This window comes from Protomyctophum bolini (assembly GCF_963924005.1).
Source record: "Protomyctophum bolini genome assembly, chromosome: 11".
In the NCBI taxonomy this organism is placed as follows: domain Eukaryota; kingdom Metazoa; phylum Chordata; class Actinopteri; order Myctophiformes; family Myctophidae; genus Protomyctophum; species Protomyctophum bolini.
The window spans coordinates 23609529-23628416 of record NC_137872.1 but is presented as its reverse complement, the minus strand read 5'-3'; the positions used below and the strand labels follow the sequence as shown (position 1 = coordinate 23628416).

At 41.3% G+C, this 18888-nt stretch overlaps 2 protein-coding genes across 3 annotated transcripts in view; one reads left to right on the top strand and one right to left on the bottom strand.

Annotated features, from left to right (window-relative positions):
* LOC308323369 (4-galactosyl-N-acetylglucosaminide 3-alpha-L-fucosyltransferase 9-like) overlaps positions 1–2829 on the bottom strand; it is a gene marked incomplete at both ends in the record, with an annotated part of 182943 nt that extends 180114 nt beyond the window's left edge. Inside the window, one exon of the mRNA XM_080775098.1 lies at positions 2654–2829. Within this exon, the coding sequence (XP_080631224.1) occupies positions 2654–2829 (176 nt within the window). The remainder of the gene's footprint in view (positions 1–2653) is intronic.
* Positions 2830–2858: 29 nt separating this feature from the next.
* Positions 2859–14185, top strand: adgre5a (adhesion G protein-coupled receptor E5a). Of its 2 annotated transcripts, XM_080776660.1 has the most exons (22): positions 2859–3288; positions 4732–4815; positions 4963–5097; positions 5218–5370; positions 6264–6410; positions 6649–6774; positions 7010–7138; positions 7259–7411; positions 8077–8199; positions 8315–8352; positions 8454–8567; positions 8825–8990; positions 9619–9744; positions 9857–10026; positions 10435–10599; positions 10843–11037; positions 11537–11754; positions 11861–11927; positions 12245–12336; positions 12488–12656; positions 12793–12888; positions 13106–14185. In XM_080776660.1, exons 1-22 carry the CDS (start codon positions 3258–3260, stop codon positions 13151–13153), a joined length of 2745 nt encoding a protein of 914 aa, XP_080632786.1. In that variant the 5' UTR covers positions 2859–3257; the 3' UTR covers positions 13154–14185. The 2 variants fall into 2 exon arrangements, with proteins under 2 accessions (XP_080632786.1, XP_080632787.1); XM_080776661.1 differs by lacking the exon at positions 5218–5370.
* Positions 14186–18888: the final 4703 nt, after the last annotated feature.

Below are 18888 nucleotides of genomic sequence, written 5' to 3'. Positions count from 1 at the left end.
AGTGCATTTCTCCAAAGCACTTTATACTACACACATGTACTTCACATTCACGTATAGACGACTATAGCCTCCTAAAAAGCTACATCATGTAAAACAAACAAAATAATCCTGTGAATGCCATTCTGGACTGAGAAACCAGTTTTAAAAATGTCAATGTTTTATATATAAAAAATATAAAATATAACATTTCTGTAATGAATCTGTCAGGGGCATCATCTCATGAAAGACTTACCCAAGGGTGCTCATATTTTGTACTCATAAGTTTGCTAGTGTAGGTTTGAGGTCACATGAGTTTCAACCTTCGGGGGGAAGTGGTTGAGAACTGTGGGTTGGGTTAAATATATCAGCTTTAAAAAGACTGATGTCAAACAGGCCTCAGCGCAGTACAACTGTGAGCTTGCTTCTACATCCTGCATGATTCTGTTTGATTACAATACGCATTTTGGTTCTTCTGCAGAGTTTCAACATCGCTCGCCCCTGTGACTCTGTCTGTCTGTGAACAAACTACATATGTACATCAAGAAGTCATTATGTGTGTAGAGTTTCACCAACTTTGCTGTATAATATCATACTATCACACCTTTGAGGGCAATTTATGTGTTTAATTGGCGTACGGGGAGTAAAGGAGATTATCACAGTTTACATACGTTTCATGATTAAAAGCAATAAATGTTATTACTTGCACCACTAATTAAAATAAGTGAATTACTGACCCATTTCAGCACATTCGTGCTGTGCTTTGAATGTGCCATTTCATTTGAGAACTTCTCATGTCCTGCCATTGGCAATTCAGTAGATTGTCAGTGCATTATCAGAAACGGAACAATTCAGTAGATTGTCAGAGCATTTAGAAACAGAAAATTGTCAGTGAGAAAGGGGGGCATTTGCCATGGTGTTGTATGTTAATTCTATTCAGATTTGCTGAATAGATCGGGTTCCTCTGCTGGACACTTATTTTACTTAAAACAGTAGAATTATCAAGGCAGTGAATAAAACCTGCAGGAAAAACAGGCATTTTCAGAAAACTTTCAGGAAAAGGTCAGGAAAGCATGAAGAGTTGGAATGGCACATCTGTACATCTGCTGTTTTTGAACATTTTGGAAACATCTTGAAAGTGTGAGAACAGGTCTTAATAATGGTTTAAATGAATGTTGAGGATGTGTAGATTCAGGTCTCTAGCCAGACCATATATAGAGTCTCCAGTGTGGCCTCAGGAAGTTGTTGAGACAGCTGGTCCATGCAGAGGCCCCTAGTCTCTTCATTGTTTGAATATTCAGAAAACGTTCACCCAAAAAAACAAACATGGTGAATACAAAACATCTAAAACTATACATGTAGCAGTATCTGTATGAGCAGGAACAGGGCTGGGAGATAACAGGATAACCCCTGGACGCTTGCCAAGTGTGGAAATCTCTCTCTCTCTCTCTCTCACACACACACACACACACTAGAAAAAAGATAAAAAGAAGAAAATACAGCATTTTTTGTGACTTTTACTTATGTTGAAGGATTTATGGCCTCTGTTTTGAACTGTTTATTATCCTGTGTCACTGTGTAATAGCTCCAGAGTTTGTTAAATGCACTGTATGTTAGAAAGTAGAATTAATACTACACTGTAATAACGTCCTTTTGGTGTGGCGAGCAAACTTCCTCCTTTTGTTATTAGTGGAGAAAACTCATAATGTTTTTGAAAAGAAGTGTGGTACTGGGCACACGGTTTGTTATTCATCTCCACCAGGTATAATAACTATATGTTTTCCTTCCTAAATCCTACTTTCTATTCACTAGTTTTTATCGCCGGAAAGACGTACAATGTGTGTCATCCTCCAATATCTACCACACCTATTAATTACAGTATTAGATATTCATTTAATGTGACAGTTACAACCTTGTTTCTTTTTAAATGGTGGATATTTCATTGGAAACGAGTTATTTTAAGTGCAGACAAATGCAGAAGTATCTTTAATGGAAGAAGATAGTGAAGTCATATGATGGTGACATCAGAGCTTGGTCAGTGGCATTCACATTAAATTAAAGTGGCAGTGAAATAGTTCAGCCTCATCATGGCCTCGGTACCCAGGGTTTTATTTTCTTTCGCATTCAGCCTCATCGTAACGAAGTGCTGTGTTTAGTCCCTGCTGCCCAATGTCAGAGGTCTATCAACATTGTCCCTAGCTGGCACACAAAGTACAATGTCCTCCCTATTGTTCACGAGCATGGACCAAAACAAACCTCACCCTAAAATGACACAGACCTCTGGGGCATTTCATCGACAGAGGTGTTAATTTAGTGCAAATCCACCATTATTGCACAGCTCTGGCTATTGTGGTTGGCTGTGCTGTAGCAGTAAACAAAATAATATTACAAGCCACGGCTGAATTTGTCCTTTACAAGCTGAGCCTGACTCTAAATAGTAGTCTGTCCCAAGGCAGTTCACTTAAAAATAAAATACAACATGATTGAATCATGTGGAAGTAGAGAAAACAGACTGACGCTGGCATAGATCCTTTGTTAGGCCCGTGGGACCATTTCAATTACGTGTATGATCATTATCTGCATGGGCAGATGAAGTCAAAGACAAAGGGAGTAAGCCATATACATGTCATCACATCGACAATGAACCAGCCCAACACTCTCTCCCACAGTGACTTACTTGACCCCACACTGTACCAACTCTTGTGACCTCTTATCTACTCGGCACAGTCTGCAGAGGTCAAAGGAACTGTCTGGGGAGTGTTTAGTTCTGCGTGGGACGTGGTAGAGAAACACAGGAGTGGGGGGAGCCCTCTGATAAACACTGTTGACCACATCGACGTTGTGATTTGGCATTGTGGAACTGGACTCTGGAGTACAGATTAATAACACACACACCCTGGTCTCCAGCTCCATCTACCCCTCCCCAGTCCCCACACAACTACCTCTTTTTGCTGAAGCAACCAAAAGTACCACGAAGCGAAGCCTGATGATGATGCCTCCAACACTCCTCCTTCTCTTCCTCAGAGGCGTGACTCAGTCAGAGAGCAGCTGAAAGTGTGTCCAGAAAGCCGCGCAACAGCAGTTGAGCTTTGGCAGACACACAGAGATTCAAATAGCGGAGAGAGGGAGACGGAAAAAGTTGGGCCGGCTGCGGGGTTGACGAGATAGCCTACCCACTCATTTCTCAAGCTTGTATTTGGTGCATGTACAGTAACTGTCAGGACATTGCTTACTGTTCAGCCATTTGAAACTGAGGAGTGGATGTGATTTGTTTCTTCATCATGACGAGCAAGAGGACCCTCCTGATACTGGGTGAGTTAAATGTCACATCTGTTTCCACAGATGGGCCTTCTGAAAAAAAGATCTCAGAGAAAGGATAAGCATTTGGTCAGAAAAGGGAAGCGTGAAGCCCACTGGCTGCTGACGACATGTAACCCCTTTAACCCATAGCTTCCCTCATTCATAACGGCGAAGTCAGCAAAAAGCCAAAAACAGAAGAACATTTGACGAATATAGAAGAACATTAAAAAACTCCTTGAAAAAACTGAATAGAAGAACAATTTGATGTACACGACAGGGTTTAAGTTATTGATTTTAAATTAGTATCTTATTTTTAGACATGCTACAGTAGCTCATTCCAAAATAATTAATAATGTAAATATTCTGGATATCTGAAGTACTTTTAATCACAACAATGTAGTTAAATTGTTGTATTGGTGAAATGCATTTCTGTTAATTTAATATATTCTTTTATTGAACATATATAGCCGCACTCTTTTTTTTCTGAAAATCCAGAGAATTATCTAGGCTAAGTGAACAACAAATGCACACAAGGTGACTTAATACCAACACAAAACACTGAAATGTGTCATTGTTGAATATGATGGAAGACAGTTCGTTTTAAATCAGGGAATCGGCAATGTGGAACACAGTAGATCTTATTACGGTATCCCACAGCACCCTTGATATCTGCTGTCTGACACACACACACACACACACACACACACACACAGTCATGTACTGTACACCGATGCACTCCTCTCCCTCAGACAAGACGGCATTCATTCTCTGTTGCCATGCGATCACAACAAGGTGACAACAACGCTGACACATTCTCAGTATGAGTGGTTCAGTGTGGTGAGGAGCGAAAGCAGCCCGGAAGCAGCCACAGATCAATGGGGATTTTACAGCTAATGTACCAATTTTAGAACATTCTGTCATAAGACATGCACAATGGCCTGCTGGTAAATTGAATGACAGATGGCAAAAAAATTAACACTGATATTTTACTTTCTCTAATAACATCCTAAAACATGAACCTTGGTTGAAAAACACTAAAGTTGTCCTTTAAGCTGTTCGTTCACACAGCCTGGGGACATGAAGTCATCTAACAGAGCCATGTCAGCTCATGGTTTCCTCATGCAGAGGAAGTGGGTTCCTTCGGCTGTCCATGTGCAGCTCAGGTTCAATATGGGCAAATCCTGCATGCAGATGTTGCAGGGAGGGACAATCTAAGGAAATGGGGACAGAGAATGGAGGGGATATACTGTACCTGTAACTGTTCTGCTGAACTCGCTGAGCCTTCTGGAAGATGTGGTTTGCATGTATCCACATTGGAATATGTCCAAATGGTCAGATAGAATCAGCAATTCAGCATGGATGTCAATGATGTCATTATTGCATTAATCGTCAGAACCGGGAGACAACCCCTTCGTCTGCTAATTATTGACTGACAGGATGCTTCTCTCTTTGCAGTTCTTAACCTCCTCGTGGTGACTGTGTTGTCACAAAACTGTGACAATCCAGGATATAAAAGGGTGGGACGAAAAAAGTGTGAAGGTAAGAGTCTAATACCTTTGAGTTTATTTCTATCTTACATAGTATTTAGACATCCAATGGAGGACCACCCAATCAGTTGGTGATTACTGTTAACCTGTGTTCACCTTCTGTCCTTCCTCATCCACATCCCTTGGCGTTTGATCCCAGACATCGATGAATGTGATGATGAGGTGTCACCCTGTGGTGACAGACAATCACAAGACTGTATCAACACCGAGGGCAGCTACGAGTGCAAGTGTGCGAAGGGCTTCACAGCTGAACCCACCCCTTCAACATGCATAGGTATCATTTTAAAATATGAATACCGGTAACTGACACCACAGGTAGATAGTCTGCATTTTACTGCAACATTCATGCATCACATATTAAATATTATCCGTTTCTTAATACATGTACGTCAAGATATCAATGAGTGTATGGAGGACCCCAACATCTGTGGACCCAATGCAAATTGTACCAATACAATCGGAAATTACTACTGCACCTGTGAGGATGGTTTTATCAACAGTCGCGAGTTGAAGATTTTTCATCAGCGTGACAATGTTACATGCTTAGGTGAGACGCCAGTGAAAGCCCCCACAGTAGTCTGTGCATTTGTCACACTGGCTTGCTGCCTACATGTAGGTCTACTGCTTTCCATGTCCTTTACTGACGTATGTAAGATGTTGATGTATGCTTTGCAAGTGGTGACTTCCTTTAGCATCAACCATAATCTGTGCATTTGTCACACTGGCTGCATAAATGTAAGGCAAGGCAAATATTTGTATAGCACTTTTCAACAGTCAGCAAGGCAATTCAATTACATTACATAAAACACGAAGCAAAAGAAACACACTATGAACGGACATTTGAATTCTTTAAAAGGAAAGGAAAGGAACATTTATTAAGAAACTAAATACCTATCCCCTTGATAGGAAACACCTATTCAAGACACAGAGCAAAAACACATTATAAAAGGACATTTGAATAGAAACCATACAAATAAAATATACCTTTAAAAGAGTGACATTGCAGTGCAGAAGAATATTTAGTTAGTGCATACATAGTGCATACATACAGGTTTTGGCTTTTCCACGTTTAGTTTTGGTTCTAGGGACACAGCAGACCTGTCCCAGGTGACCTGATGGCACACAAGAACAGAAATATATTTTGGCCCTAAACCATTCAATACGTCATAGACATACAAGGAGCCATTGGCCATTGTACATTTCTAAGAATGGGAGTGATATTATGCTCCACTTTTTTGGTATTAGCAAGGACCCGAGCAACAGCATTTTGAATTAATTGCAATCTACTTTCCTTGTCCTTTACTGATGTATGGTGTTGATGTTTGTGTCATAACAAATTGTGAGTTTTAGTTAGTTAGTTAGTTAGCATCAACAGTGTTCTATACATTCTGTATGTTTGCCGTGTTTCACAGGATGTCTTCTTTTTGCCCTGGTTTCTAGATGTTGATGAGTGTGTATATGGTGGGCCCTGTGGAAAGAATGCAGCATGTCACAATACAATTGGAAGTTACAACTGTGTCTGCAACACTGGCTTCAAACTGAGATCTGGGAAATCTACTTTCACAGAGGAGGAAGGGATGTGCGAAGGTGAGGAATATGACATTTACTGGATGACAGTGCAGTTTTAAATTGTAAATGATTGCTAATGGTATATTGTAGTAATTTAGTTAAGTTAATGCTTTTGTTGTTTACCGTTTACTGTCATTTGTTTACTTCCTCTAAACTACGTGTTGGGCTGTATCTACCACAAAATGTGCTGTTCCGTTATTGGTGATATGTTGTGAAACCTACTAAATATCTTTTCCTCTCACTGATTAATTTCAAGACATTTGCACGATTGATAAGACCATCTGTGGAAATGGAACCTGCCATCGTACAGACAATGGCCGCTATCACTGTGCATGCCACCACGGCTTCACTAATTATGGCAACGACGAGTCACATTGTGCAGGTGAGAATTCACAACTAACTGATCTACAGTATGTGGTACACAATATGTACATAGTCTGCATTTTACTGCAACATTCATGCATCAAATATTAAACTATCAACAACAAACTATCCTACACTATCTTACATAGTATTTAGACATCCAATGGAGGACCACCCAATCAGTTGGTGATTACTGTTAACCTGTGTTCACCTTCTGTCCTTCCTCATCCACATCCCTTGGCGTTTGATCCCAGACATCGATGAATGTGATGATGAGGTGTCACCCTGTGGTGACAGACAAGACTGTATCAACACCGAGGGCAGCTACGACTGCAAGTGTGAGAAGGGCTTCACAGCTGAACCCACCCCTTCAACATGCAAAGGTATCATTTTAAAATATGAATACCGGTAACTGACACCACAGGTAGATAGTCTGCATTTTACTGCAACATTCATGCATCACATATTAAATATTATCCGTTTCTTAATACATGTACGTCAAGATATCAATGAGTGTATGGAGGACCCCAACATCTGTGGACCCAATGCAAATTGTACCAATACAATCGGAAATTACTACTGCACCTGTGAGGATGGTTTAATCAACAGTGGCGAATTAAAGAATTTTCATCGGGGCGACAATGTTACATGCTCAGGTGAGACGCCAGTCAAAAAGCCCCCACAGTAGTCTGTGCATTTGTCACACTGGCTTGCTGCCTACATGTAGGTCTATTGCTTTCCTGTCCTTTACTAACGTGCAGTATGTAGGATGTTGATGCTTGCGTCATAAACTCATAATACTTTGCAAGTGGTGACTTCCTTTAGCATCAACCGTAGGTCTAATCTGTGCATTTGTCACACTGCTGCATAAATGTACGGCAAGGCAAATGTATTTGTATAGCACTTTTCAACAAGGCAATTCAATGTGCTTTACACAAGGCATAAAAGAAACACATTATAAAAGGACATTTATAATGTGAAATAATCCATGAAAACTAAAGAAAAGTATAAGGAAGGAAAATTAAAATTAAACACCTATCTCCTTGATAGGAAACATAATTCAGGAAAGTAAAGGCTTTTGTTGTTTGTGCTTTGTATGTGCTGTTCCGCTTTGGCGATATGTTGTGAAACCAACTGTTATAATCATGATCGCCCATGGCTGTGTACTTGAACGTGAGACACAGTGTACTTGATATGTATTGTGTACTGACTGATCTGTAGCATACTTTATACTACCTGTCTGTCAAACCAGACGAGGGTCCAATACTTAGAGTGTACAACACCTACTAAATATATTTTCCTCTCACTGATTAATTTCAAGACAAATGTCTTGATAAGACCATCTGTGGAAATGGAACCTGCCATCTTACATACAATGGTGGCTATCACTGTGCATGCCATGCAGGCTTCACTAATTATGGCAACGACGAGTCACATTGTGCAGGTGAGACCTCACATTCATCACTTAACATCATGACATGTTTCTAAATCATACTTATTTCACCAAGCACAAGTGTCCAACAAATCCACAAATCCAACCGATCGTTCTTTTTACACAGAGCTGAAGTGTGATGCGTTCACGACTAGAGAAAACCAGGTACTGTAAATGTTACTACTATATATACCTGACACAATTTCACCAGCACTGTTCATATACAGTATTATAAAACGCATTCTCTTTAATGTTCTCATTCCCAGACACTACCAGTACTAGTACAGAATTTACTGAAACAACTGGACGACACTTGTCTGGATTTCACGATAAATGAAACTCCAACTGGAACGGATTTCAATGCAGACCTCATGCTGAAGGTATTACTGTACCACTTAAAACTAATAGTTGGAAATGTGCCTTTTCTTTTTACAGGCATAGAAATCGGAGGTCGTGCTGTGGTATCCTCCCGTTCTGTAACGCGATGTAGAGATGCTTAAACATAACACTGTACTCTGCATATACACACGGAACAGAAATAGCACAGAGACAGAAAGTCTCTGAATCTTCTGTTTCTGTTTCCGGAGTTGTGTTCCTTCCTCCTCACATGTTTGCTCCTCCTCCTCTGTGCCAATAGAGACTGTTGACTGTACTAGACAAGCTTATTCCTGGTGGCGACATCGACGATAACAAGGATGTATCCACCGTGTTGAACATAGTGGAGAACGCTGTGAAGATGATGGCGCCCATGATCAAAACGCCCAATACTCAGAAAAGCAAAACCTTTCTGAGTAATCACACAGGTAAAAATAAATAAAAATAATACGTATATCCGGAATATACTGTTTTAACGTATGTCTAACGTGGCCAGACAATCAGAGATCTCTGCCTAGATGATGATATGTCTGACATCTACAATGTAGTTGCTAGAACAGCCCCTAACCAACCTACACTCACTGCTTTGAAAGCAAAGCCTATCACTTAAACCCCATCAGGGCTCAATACTGTTAGTTTTCTGTTATTGTGGGGAAAGCTTTCACTGAAAGTAGCCCATTGACAAGCTTGTGGATCTGCTATATGTTCAGCTAAAGCTTTCCCCCGTAATACAGATGCTGGGGTTTAAGTAAGCCTATAGTTAATGCAGTTTTATTATCTCAGAATTGTTTCTACCACCCATTGTTTTGCAACTCTATTGAAGTTAGTTTTCACCAGACGTATCAGATTTGCTGGGTGGAGATCTCCGAATGTGAGAATATCTCTACATTCACTGAGAAATATACAGTACAATAATCATAATTGTTTATTTATCCGATGATTTTGTAACCCCTATTTTCACCCAGTTAGTTCTTTTCATGCGTTTCCTATACTCCTTTACTGCCACACAATACTTGCATGTAAAGATATGAAATCTATTTTATTGTTTTGGTGCAGAGTTGGAAATATCGATATGGCGGGACGGTGACCCACCCCAGGGACCCCTGTCTTTGACTTCCTCTGAGCATGCCCATCTGGAAATCCAGTGGGAGACTGCTGCAGGAATTGCCTCCTCTTACCCAGGTATAAAATATGAAAATCTCTCCTCTCCCCATACTTTAATCACACAGTTATGAATCCAATGGATGTCATCTGGATCAAGTATGTCTTGTGTCATTGTGTGTGATTGTTACAGGCTTTACCACAGTGTCTTTGCTGAGCTACAAGGACCTGGAAAGTGTCCGTGGAATTAAACCAAGCAAAGACTTCCAGATCAACTCCAAAGTGGTGACGGCCTCCGTTAGCAACAAAGATACAGACCTGCTCAAAGATCCAGTGGTTTTGACCTTCGGCCACCTGAAACAGGCAAGAAACAATACCCTTGGGAAGTAGCTGAGCACAGGTGCTCATTTTCAGCAACGCCCTGCACATAGAAACACACAGACAGACACACACACATTAAAACCTGGGAGCTGACCAGTTCAACCACAGTCTTATACTGTTGGCCACTAAGCAGCTCCAGGGAGAGCAGTTGGGGGTTCAGTGCCTTGCTCAAGGGCACTTCAGCGGTGTTGGGTGAGTGATGACAATCACTTCCCCACCCAGATTTTTCCTGCCCGTCCGGGGAATCGAACCGGCAACCTTTCGGCAACAAGGGCACTCCTCTAACCCTTAGCCCCCACTGTTCACAATTCAGGACTTATGATCGATGTCTGCAGGATGATTGACAATCTGTTATACAAAGGTTATGCCAATGTCTGATGTGTTTAACAGGAACATGAACGCAACCACGTCTGTGTCTACTGGGATTCCACAATGGACGGCGGGGCATGGTCCGCTCGTGGCTGCAGCGTTGTGAAAAGCACCTCGGACCTCACTGTCTGTTCCTGCAACCATCTCAGCAGCTTTGCTGTGCTCATGGCACTCTACGATTTTAAGGCAAGCACTGGGAATTGTAGGAGTTGAGGCGTTCAATTTAGTTTGACCCGGTTCCACAGATACACATTGTGAAAATAGCCGATCTGCAAGCTCACAACAGGCGCTGTGAGCTTGTAAATCGATTATTTTCAAAATACAAAATACATTTCTTAGGTAATATTTCCGGCCCAGATTCCCAGTTTGGGAACCACTGGCCTATGAAATAACCCTTCGTAATCGCAACCCCCTTCATCCTGCCAACAGCATCCATTCGAGCTGGAGCTGATCACCTATGTGGGACTGTCCCTGTCGTTGCTGTGCCTGTTGCTGTGCATCCTCACGTTCGCATTCATCCGCTCCATCCAGAGTCCCCGGAACACCATTCACCTGCACCTCTGCGTCAGCCTCTTCATCGCCAATCTCATCTTCCTCGCCGGCATCTCCCGCACAGAGAACCAGGTAAATAAATACGCACCTTATGTTCATTGTGTTTCTGTGTGAACCCAACAGACTGTGGAAACAGTCTGTGTGAACAGACTGTGAAAACAAAATATTCCTACGGGGACAATATGAAGTCTGATCTAATCTAACGATGAAAAACGTCTCAAGGGTGCACTGTCAGAATGCAGTATACAAGCACAGAAGCACTGGTGCTGCCATTATGTGCTCACTGTCTGAATGGTAGACAATCGTTTGCATTGTGTTTAGTGTCCATATGAATTAATTACGAACTTGAAAATAAAACCATAAATAACAAAGTTTCGAAAGGAAATATGTTTGATGATATGCTGATTTCTAAAAGTTAATAAGTTATGCATTACATTGCTCAATATTGTTATGTAATGGGTTGCCTCAAAATAGTGTAAGATGGTAAACAACACAGCAAACACTATTTGATTTGTGTCATTTCTCAGGATGTTTTGTTTCTCCTAAACCACCTCTCTCCTCTCAACATCAGACTGGCTGTGCTGTGGTGGCAGGTCTTCTGCATTTCTTCTACCTGGCAGCATTCTGCTGGATGTGTCTGGAGGGGATACAGCTCTTCAGGATGGTGGTCCTGGTGTTTAACACAGCGTTCAAGCCTCTCTACATGATGACGGGGGGTTATGGAGTCCCTGCCGCGATCGTCATTGTCTCTGCCATAGCCAATTCCAAAGGATACGGCACTAAGCGACAGTGAGTTTCCAATAGTGACACCCATTTGATCTATTTTTTCCCCTCTCCATACCATTTTAGCCTCCGTACAAGCACCAATGCGGTGACTTTTCCATGTGTTTTACAGCTGCTGGTTGAGCTTGGAAGGTGGGTTTATCTGGGGTTTCTTCGGCCCTGCCTGTGCTATCATTATGGTGAGTAAATAATAACATAAATCTAATTGAATAACCACGCACATTAAAGCTCTATATTGCGTAATCATTGCTATATCCTGTGTATTTGTTCAGTAACAGGGCTCTCTCTGCTCTCTTTCCAGTTTCACTTCCTGTGTATCCTGATTGAATTTGTATCCCAACCTGAAAATGTATTTTCTGTTTACTAAAGAGATGGAGAGACAGAGAGAGAGAGAGCTGTTAGTGAACACAAACTGTAGTCTATAGTAATGATTACTATCCAAATATAGAGCTTCTTTACACTTATAAATATTTCTTAATCTTGTAAAACCTTTCAGATCAACATCTTCTTCTTCCTCATCACTGTGTGGAAGCTGGCACAAAAGTTCTCCAGTTTGAACCCTGATCTCGACAAGTTACGCAAAATCAAGTGAGTTAGCGATCAAAAGTCCCAGTCATTTTGGGCTGGCCGCTGGCGGTTGCCTAATTCTTCTTGTAACAACGTGTCATGCAACGTGTTGCTCAACAACCTTTGTCACGGAAGCATGAATTGGGCTTTCATGTAACGTTTCCCTCTGCAGGGCTTTCATCATCACCGCAGTGGCTCAGCTGTGTGTGCTGGGCACCATGTGGATCTTTGGTTGTTTCCAGTTTGACCAGAGCACCATAGCTTTATCGTACCTGTTCACCCTCCTCAACAGCTTACAGGGGGTTATGCTGTTTGTCCTGCACTGCCTGCTCTCTAAACCGGTTTGACACACTTATTAATACGAGACAATTGAAAAGCACTTTGTTTGACGAGCAATGAGCTGTGCAATGACTACTGATGATGATCTCAAACCTGAAACCAGATTCATTACAGAGTGCTCCATTTTGCCCCCTGTAGGTGAGAGAGGAGTATGGGAAGTTAATACCCAGAATCCGTTCACCCCAGAAGAAAAGGTACTCGGATTTCAGCAACTCCCAGTCAAGCAAGGCACAGGTAAGCTACCTTACAAGATAGATATTTTGAATCGCAAAGCTCAAATGTCTTAGATATATTAACCACTTTACACCCTATACACTTTGTTGCCCGGGGTCCCCCAGGAATGTGTCTACACTTGGCCCCTTCTTTTTTCCCTTCCAGACCAAATCTGTTCCGCAGACATTTCTACAAGTGTTTCTCTGTGTTGTGCTTTTATACGTTCTTTAATCCTCAGTTATCCAAGAGTGGCCAGACTCAGAACACGGGGGAGTCTCGTATCTGAAGACTCACAGACTGGTGACCTCAGAAACATCCACGAAGGTCAAGACGACATCCCTGACATGAGATCTTCAGGAAGCTGTATGATTAATTACTGTCCTCGGCTTTACATTTCAAATGTTTAGTACTGTCTTTTACTATAAGCTGGCCTTTACGTTAGAAGCTAAGGAGAAAAAAAACTGTTTACTGTAATACTTTACATATCTTTTGTTGTAATTTTAAGATGAAAAAAGGACCACTGGGCTGATATTATCACAACCTGCTTGAATCGGGTGCTCTCAGTCTTAGCATGGCTTGTTCAATCATTCAGGTACTGAATCTGACCCACAAAGACAACCCTACAATGTTATCCATCAAATACCAGCACTTTTCCTCTTTAGCTGTACAGTATGTCTTGTTTTTGTCCGTTCTGTGTACAACGTTATTTTGCTGTATTTAAGGTATTGTATTTAAAATATAACCATCACAGAAGGAAATTTGATGGATTTAATGTGTACATTTTGTGTTCATAATATATTTCTGTATATTTCTTCATGAAGCTGCGCTAGAGCTTTGCCTGTAAGCATGTTAGTATGAGTATACTGTATAATAACAGTAATGTTAACTCGTTACAGTAACACTTTCTTTGAAGCCCATGTCTATAACGCATTATAAACATATTTATAATGCATTGCAATCTACTTGACCTTACTGAATTAAATAAAGCTTTATAATGTATGGTTATTGTTATAAAGCATTAGGTTTATTTATGACTGAGTGCTTTTAACTATAATTATACAGTGATATGTTTAGAAGGCATTATAGACATCATTCTTCATGCTTCACAGAACGTTTTTATCCAACAAATGTCAATAGCCTCAGCCTGTAATACAATTAATGTAAAGAGGTTGAGACCTTGAATGACCAAACTACTGTTAATATGACTCTTAGAATATTGCTCAAAACAATCCTTTGCTATTTGTTAATTTTATACAATTCACTGTTTTTTATATGCTGTTTGAATAAAACTTATATTTTTTAAGTAGTTGTTTTTCAACTAAGTCTGAGCCTTCAAATGCTTGAAAAGAAAGACATTTTGTTCTTCTCTTTTTGTTTTCTAAGACACTACTAACAGGGTCTTAAGCCCTAACCAACTCCTTGGGTACAAACGGTTGCAAAGACTTAGCACTAAAACCGTCTTGACCCTTTGGTGTGGTTTGGGCCATTGAATTCCATGCGTTGAATCACTAGGGTCAGCGTGGGTCAATGTACAACAAGACATATCTATCATAACATATCATAACAAGACAACGCTAAAACCGCCTTGACCCTTTGGTGTGGTTAGGGCTTTAAACGTTTTTCAGGTCATGGACCCCTTCGGTGAGAGAGATGAAGCAGGGACCCCCCACTACATAATTGTTAAAATGTAATTTATGTTGCAGATTAAACTTTCATAGATAGTTGCATTGACTATTGTGTACATTAATGGTAGACATTTAACCACTCAACACTAAGCAGATTTGACCATTGGCTCTGAACTTGATTTGCTCCTTTTTCCCTCAACACCAAACCACATTGCCAAAAATAGCCGAACTACGAGCTCACAACACCTGGCTTGAGCTGCAAGATCTGCTGCTATATGTTTCCCTCAGAATAGAGATGCTAGGGTTCAAGTGGTTAATGTAAAAAAAAAAAAAAGCCTATCACACAAAGATTTGGCAGCCCCTCTGTAGTAACTCTGTACCTCCTGATGAAGACCCCTGCACTATACTACACCCTCAGTAATTCATGTCTATCATCAGCTCCCTCTGCTGTTGAGCTCAGCTCACCTGGCAACTATACAAAAGCAAAAAGAAGGTTCTGCAGATCATTACCACCACACCACAGATGCTTGACTTTCAAAACTTTCAAAATAATAGTAATAATAACCTTCAAGTTGCAGCAAAAAGACAATTCCAAGTTGCAGCAGTCCTTGAGTAAAAGAGTGCACAAAGAAAAAAGTTCTGTTCAAATGGGACTGCATCAATAATGCAATAGACAAAGACTAGAAAAATGTTGCTTAATTAGGCAATGGTGTTACTTTGATTGATTAAATACATTATTAACAGAAAAAAGCACAGGAAAGTACAGTTCAATATATAGGTCTGCTAGAGGATTTAAAACCCAAGAAAGCCAGTGGCTTCATATTAAATTAATCAGAGTGTCAAAAGCTAAATAAGTTAATAAAGAAATTAATAAATCATCCACCACTGTGCAAAAAGTATAAATAAGGCGTAAGAGTCATGCCCAGAGGCAGATAGAAAGACTGAAGTTCTGGATCAAATGAAATTAGTACTTTAAAAAAAAATAAACTAATAATTTCGGTTGTACAACATTTTAGCAGTAATAACAAATAAATAACTAACTAAGAGTAGCAAACAATAGTAAGTAGAAGGTAAATAAAAGTATGTAAATTAGGCTACATTAAGGTGCTTAAGATGCTGCATGCATGGATCCTACTACTAAATAGTATCCATGTGTATTTGCACACTGCATGTGTATCTATACAGTATGTAGGTGTGTGTCCATTCATGTGTGCATATGATTGAGTGGTAGTTATTTGCAATGTGTCATGCATGTGCTAGTATGTAAATATTGAGGTAGGGGTGTGCATAAATATCTGCATACCGGTAGATATGCGTAGATATGTTCCTTTATTGCAGGTGAATTACTTCCCTTTACTGAAAGCACATTTTGTCCAAATGTGGTTTTCTTACAGCATAACAAGACCTCACACAGGCAGTGCCATGGTGTGATGGTAAAATAAATATCACTTGGTGTCCAGCGGTGCTCCATTTTTCACGTGCACACAGATGTCAAGGTCAGTGGTTTTCAAAGAGGTCCTTGGGGGTGTTCCAGGAGGTCCCCAGCTAAATTAGTTAGGTTTTAACCAAACCTATTTTACACTATTCGAAATCTATCCAAGATCGTGAACAGAATGACTTTGTGTGATGTCACGTACCTGTCTCCCGTTCACATCTGTCACGGTTGCAGAATGACAGATGGCAGAATAGTTTAACTGTCACTGCAGGGCAGCCCGTGCCCTATAGGCTATATACACATGCACGCACAATCAAGGACATGTGCAACTATGGTATGTGTCATATATGTTAGTTTGAACCCAGGTGCAGACAAGGAGACAGACAGAGTTGCAGTTTTAGAATATAGATTTAATGGTTCAGGAGCAGAGCAGAGAGAACAGATGGCAAAGGCAGGTTAGGCACGGTTGGAACCTTGCCTAACCTGCCTCTATCTGCCAGTTCCAGGTCCAGAGTGGTAGGAAGTACTGCAAACACAGGAGAGAGATGTAAGTATTCAGGATAACACACGGAGTGATAAAGTTGCTACTAGCCCGAGTGGAACATGACTGACTACTGAGTCTGACTAGGTCCAGGTAGACTGAAGATCTGGCAGGGTAGGACCAGGCTTTATAGCAGAGATGGTTGGTTGCCTCCGCCTCCTCTCCTGCACCTCTGACTCACTCCTAGAATTAGAGGATAGGTTAGAAAGAAGGGGAGGAAGACCGGGTAGGTGTGGCAGGCGTGGCAGTATGTACAGCTGACATTTTAAAGTAACGTGCAATGATTGGAAGACTTTTAAATTATGTTTATGTATTTATTTTACTTATTGTCACTGTGTGCACTGCAGTTAAATTATGTCACCTGTCTCTCCTCTGCAGTGCTGGCAAACTAATCCTGAAGGGGCCAAGCACTGTACAGGAGGGGTGTTTGTTCCTGCTATTTTGCATGTTTATTGTATATTATGTGTTTGGCACCTGAAATATTATTTGAACTGTAATTATTGAAAATAAGTTTAAAAAGCAGTATCTAGTGTTGATCAGATCAGGGGGCTTGGTTTGCCTGTTGTTAGAGATATTGATAACAATTACTGTGTGCATGCCTCGTTCTCACGTGGCCTGTGGCTTTTATTGGGAAAAATCGGTTTGAGGGAATGCTGCCCAGCTAGGGTGGTAACTTAAGGGTTGACAGCCCAAACCACTTCCTCCGTGAGGAGGAACCAATAGCTACAGACAGCAGTAAAACCTGCAAGGAGCGTTAAAATCAGAACCAACTGAACTGAGTGGTGCTGTACTGTACTGTACTGTACTGTACTGTACTGTACTGTACTGTACTGTACTGTACTGTACTGTACTGTACTGTACTGTACTGTACTGTACTGTACAAGTCCTCCCAAGTGTGTGTGTGTGTGTGTGTGTGTGTGTGTGTGTGTGTGTGTGTGTGTGTGTGTGTGTGTGTGTGTGTGTGTGTGTGTGTTCGGCTGTGCAACAGTGATACTTGGTGGTCAACAAACGCTATTTCCATACTCGGACAGACAAAATCAGCCTCCGGGGCTAAGATGTGTGCTGTTCAGCGGCAACAATGACGCAACACACAGAAGGATTCTGCACTCCTGGTCAGACGAAGAAGGAGCTAGGCCCACAGCGCCTGCCCACAGCGCCTGCAACAACCCATCAGCCATCTTCCCTATTGACTGTCTCTTAGTCTTGCAAGAGACTAAGAGACAGTGGGGGCTGTAGCATGCCACTTGGACACAGGCCGGGGTCAGCCTTGGTCGGGTCGCCTAGAGAGGAGGGTGTATGTTGCAAGACCAAAAGAAACACCCAACGATTCCAGGTTTACAACACTAATATGTCCCAGTTTGGGCATCAGTAGATGTTTAATTTACTGGTGAGGAGATGTTCATGTTTGACTTGAGGATAGCCAGGAGAACGTCAGGGGAGAGCTGCCAGGGCCTCATGGAAGGCATAGCCTGTTAGTAGTATTCTTAAGTTCCTGTTTGTAGTTTTCTCAGTGTTCATTTAATTTCTCTTTCCTATTTTTGGAACGTTGTTTTGGCCAATGTTATTTATTTTTTGTTTGTTGTCGGCTTTCACTGTCAACTGGGTAAATAAAATACCCAAAAATATATTGGTGGACTGGACCTGTCTACTTAGTAGAGCCGCCTCGTGCCGTTGGCCAGCCTTTCCACATTAACGCATTTATTAATGGAGAAGAATTCAAGCTTACAACAAATGTTAGTAGAAAGCAGCAGTCAGGAAGCGCATGAATACAAAACCCTTCATAAAACAACAAACCAGAAACGTCAAGGCAGCCGCCGTTCACATGAACAACAATGTACAGTATGTACTGACAGTGTACATGTGTGTGTGATAGTGTGAAATGAGTCCAGTTTTATAGGCAGTTGGCAGTACGTTGATTTAAGGTGTGGAATGGGCATGGTGCTGTTTTGGTCTGATGCGGGAGTGGAGACCTGTGTTTAAGGGCTGTGAGATGGAATGGAATGTGGGAGTGGCCGAAGTGGAAAGAAAGACAGACAGAGCAGAGGGCAGGGGGAGAGATACGGAAAGACAAACACACAGGTGGCAGAGCTGAGCATGACAACATCGTCCAGTCGACCAATTTCAAAATGGCAGGTGCTTGACATTGAATGTCAGATAGACTCAGATTATAATACGACCCAGTTGTTTTTAGAATATTTCCATTGGAAAACAAAAGGATATGTATAAATTGTCCTTGGGGCAAAATAACAAACAATCCAAAAAGTTTAAATTTGTTCTCCGCTTTTGACCCATCTCTTTGGAGCGGTGAGCCACAGCCGTGATGTGCCTGGGAATCATTGTAGTTGATCTGACCCCCAATCCAACACTTGATGCTGAGTGCCAAGCAGGGAGGCATTGGGTCCCATTATTACAGTGTTTGG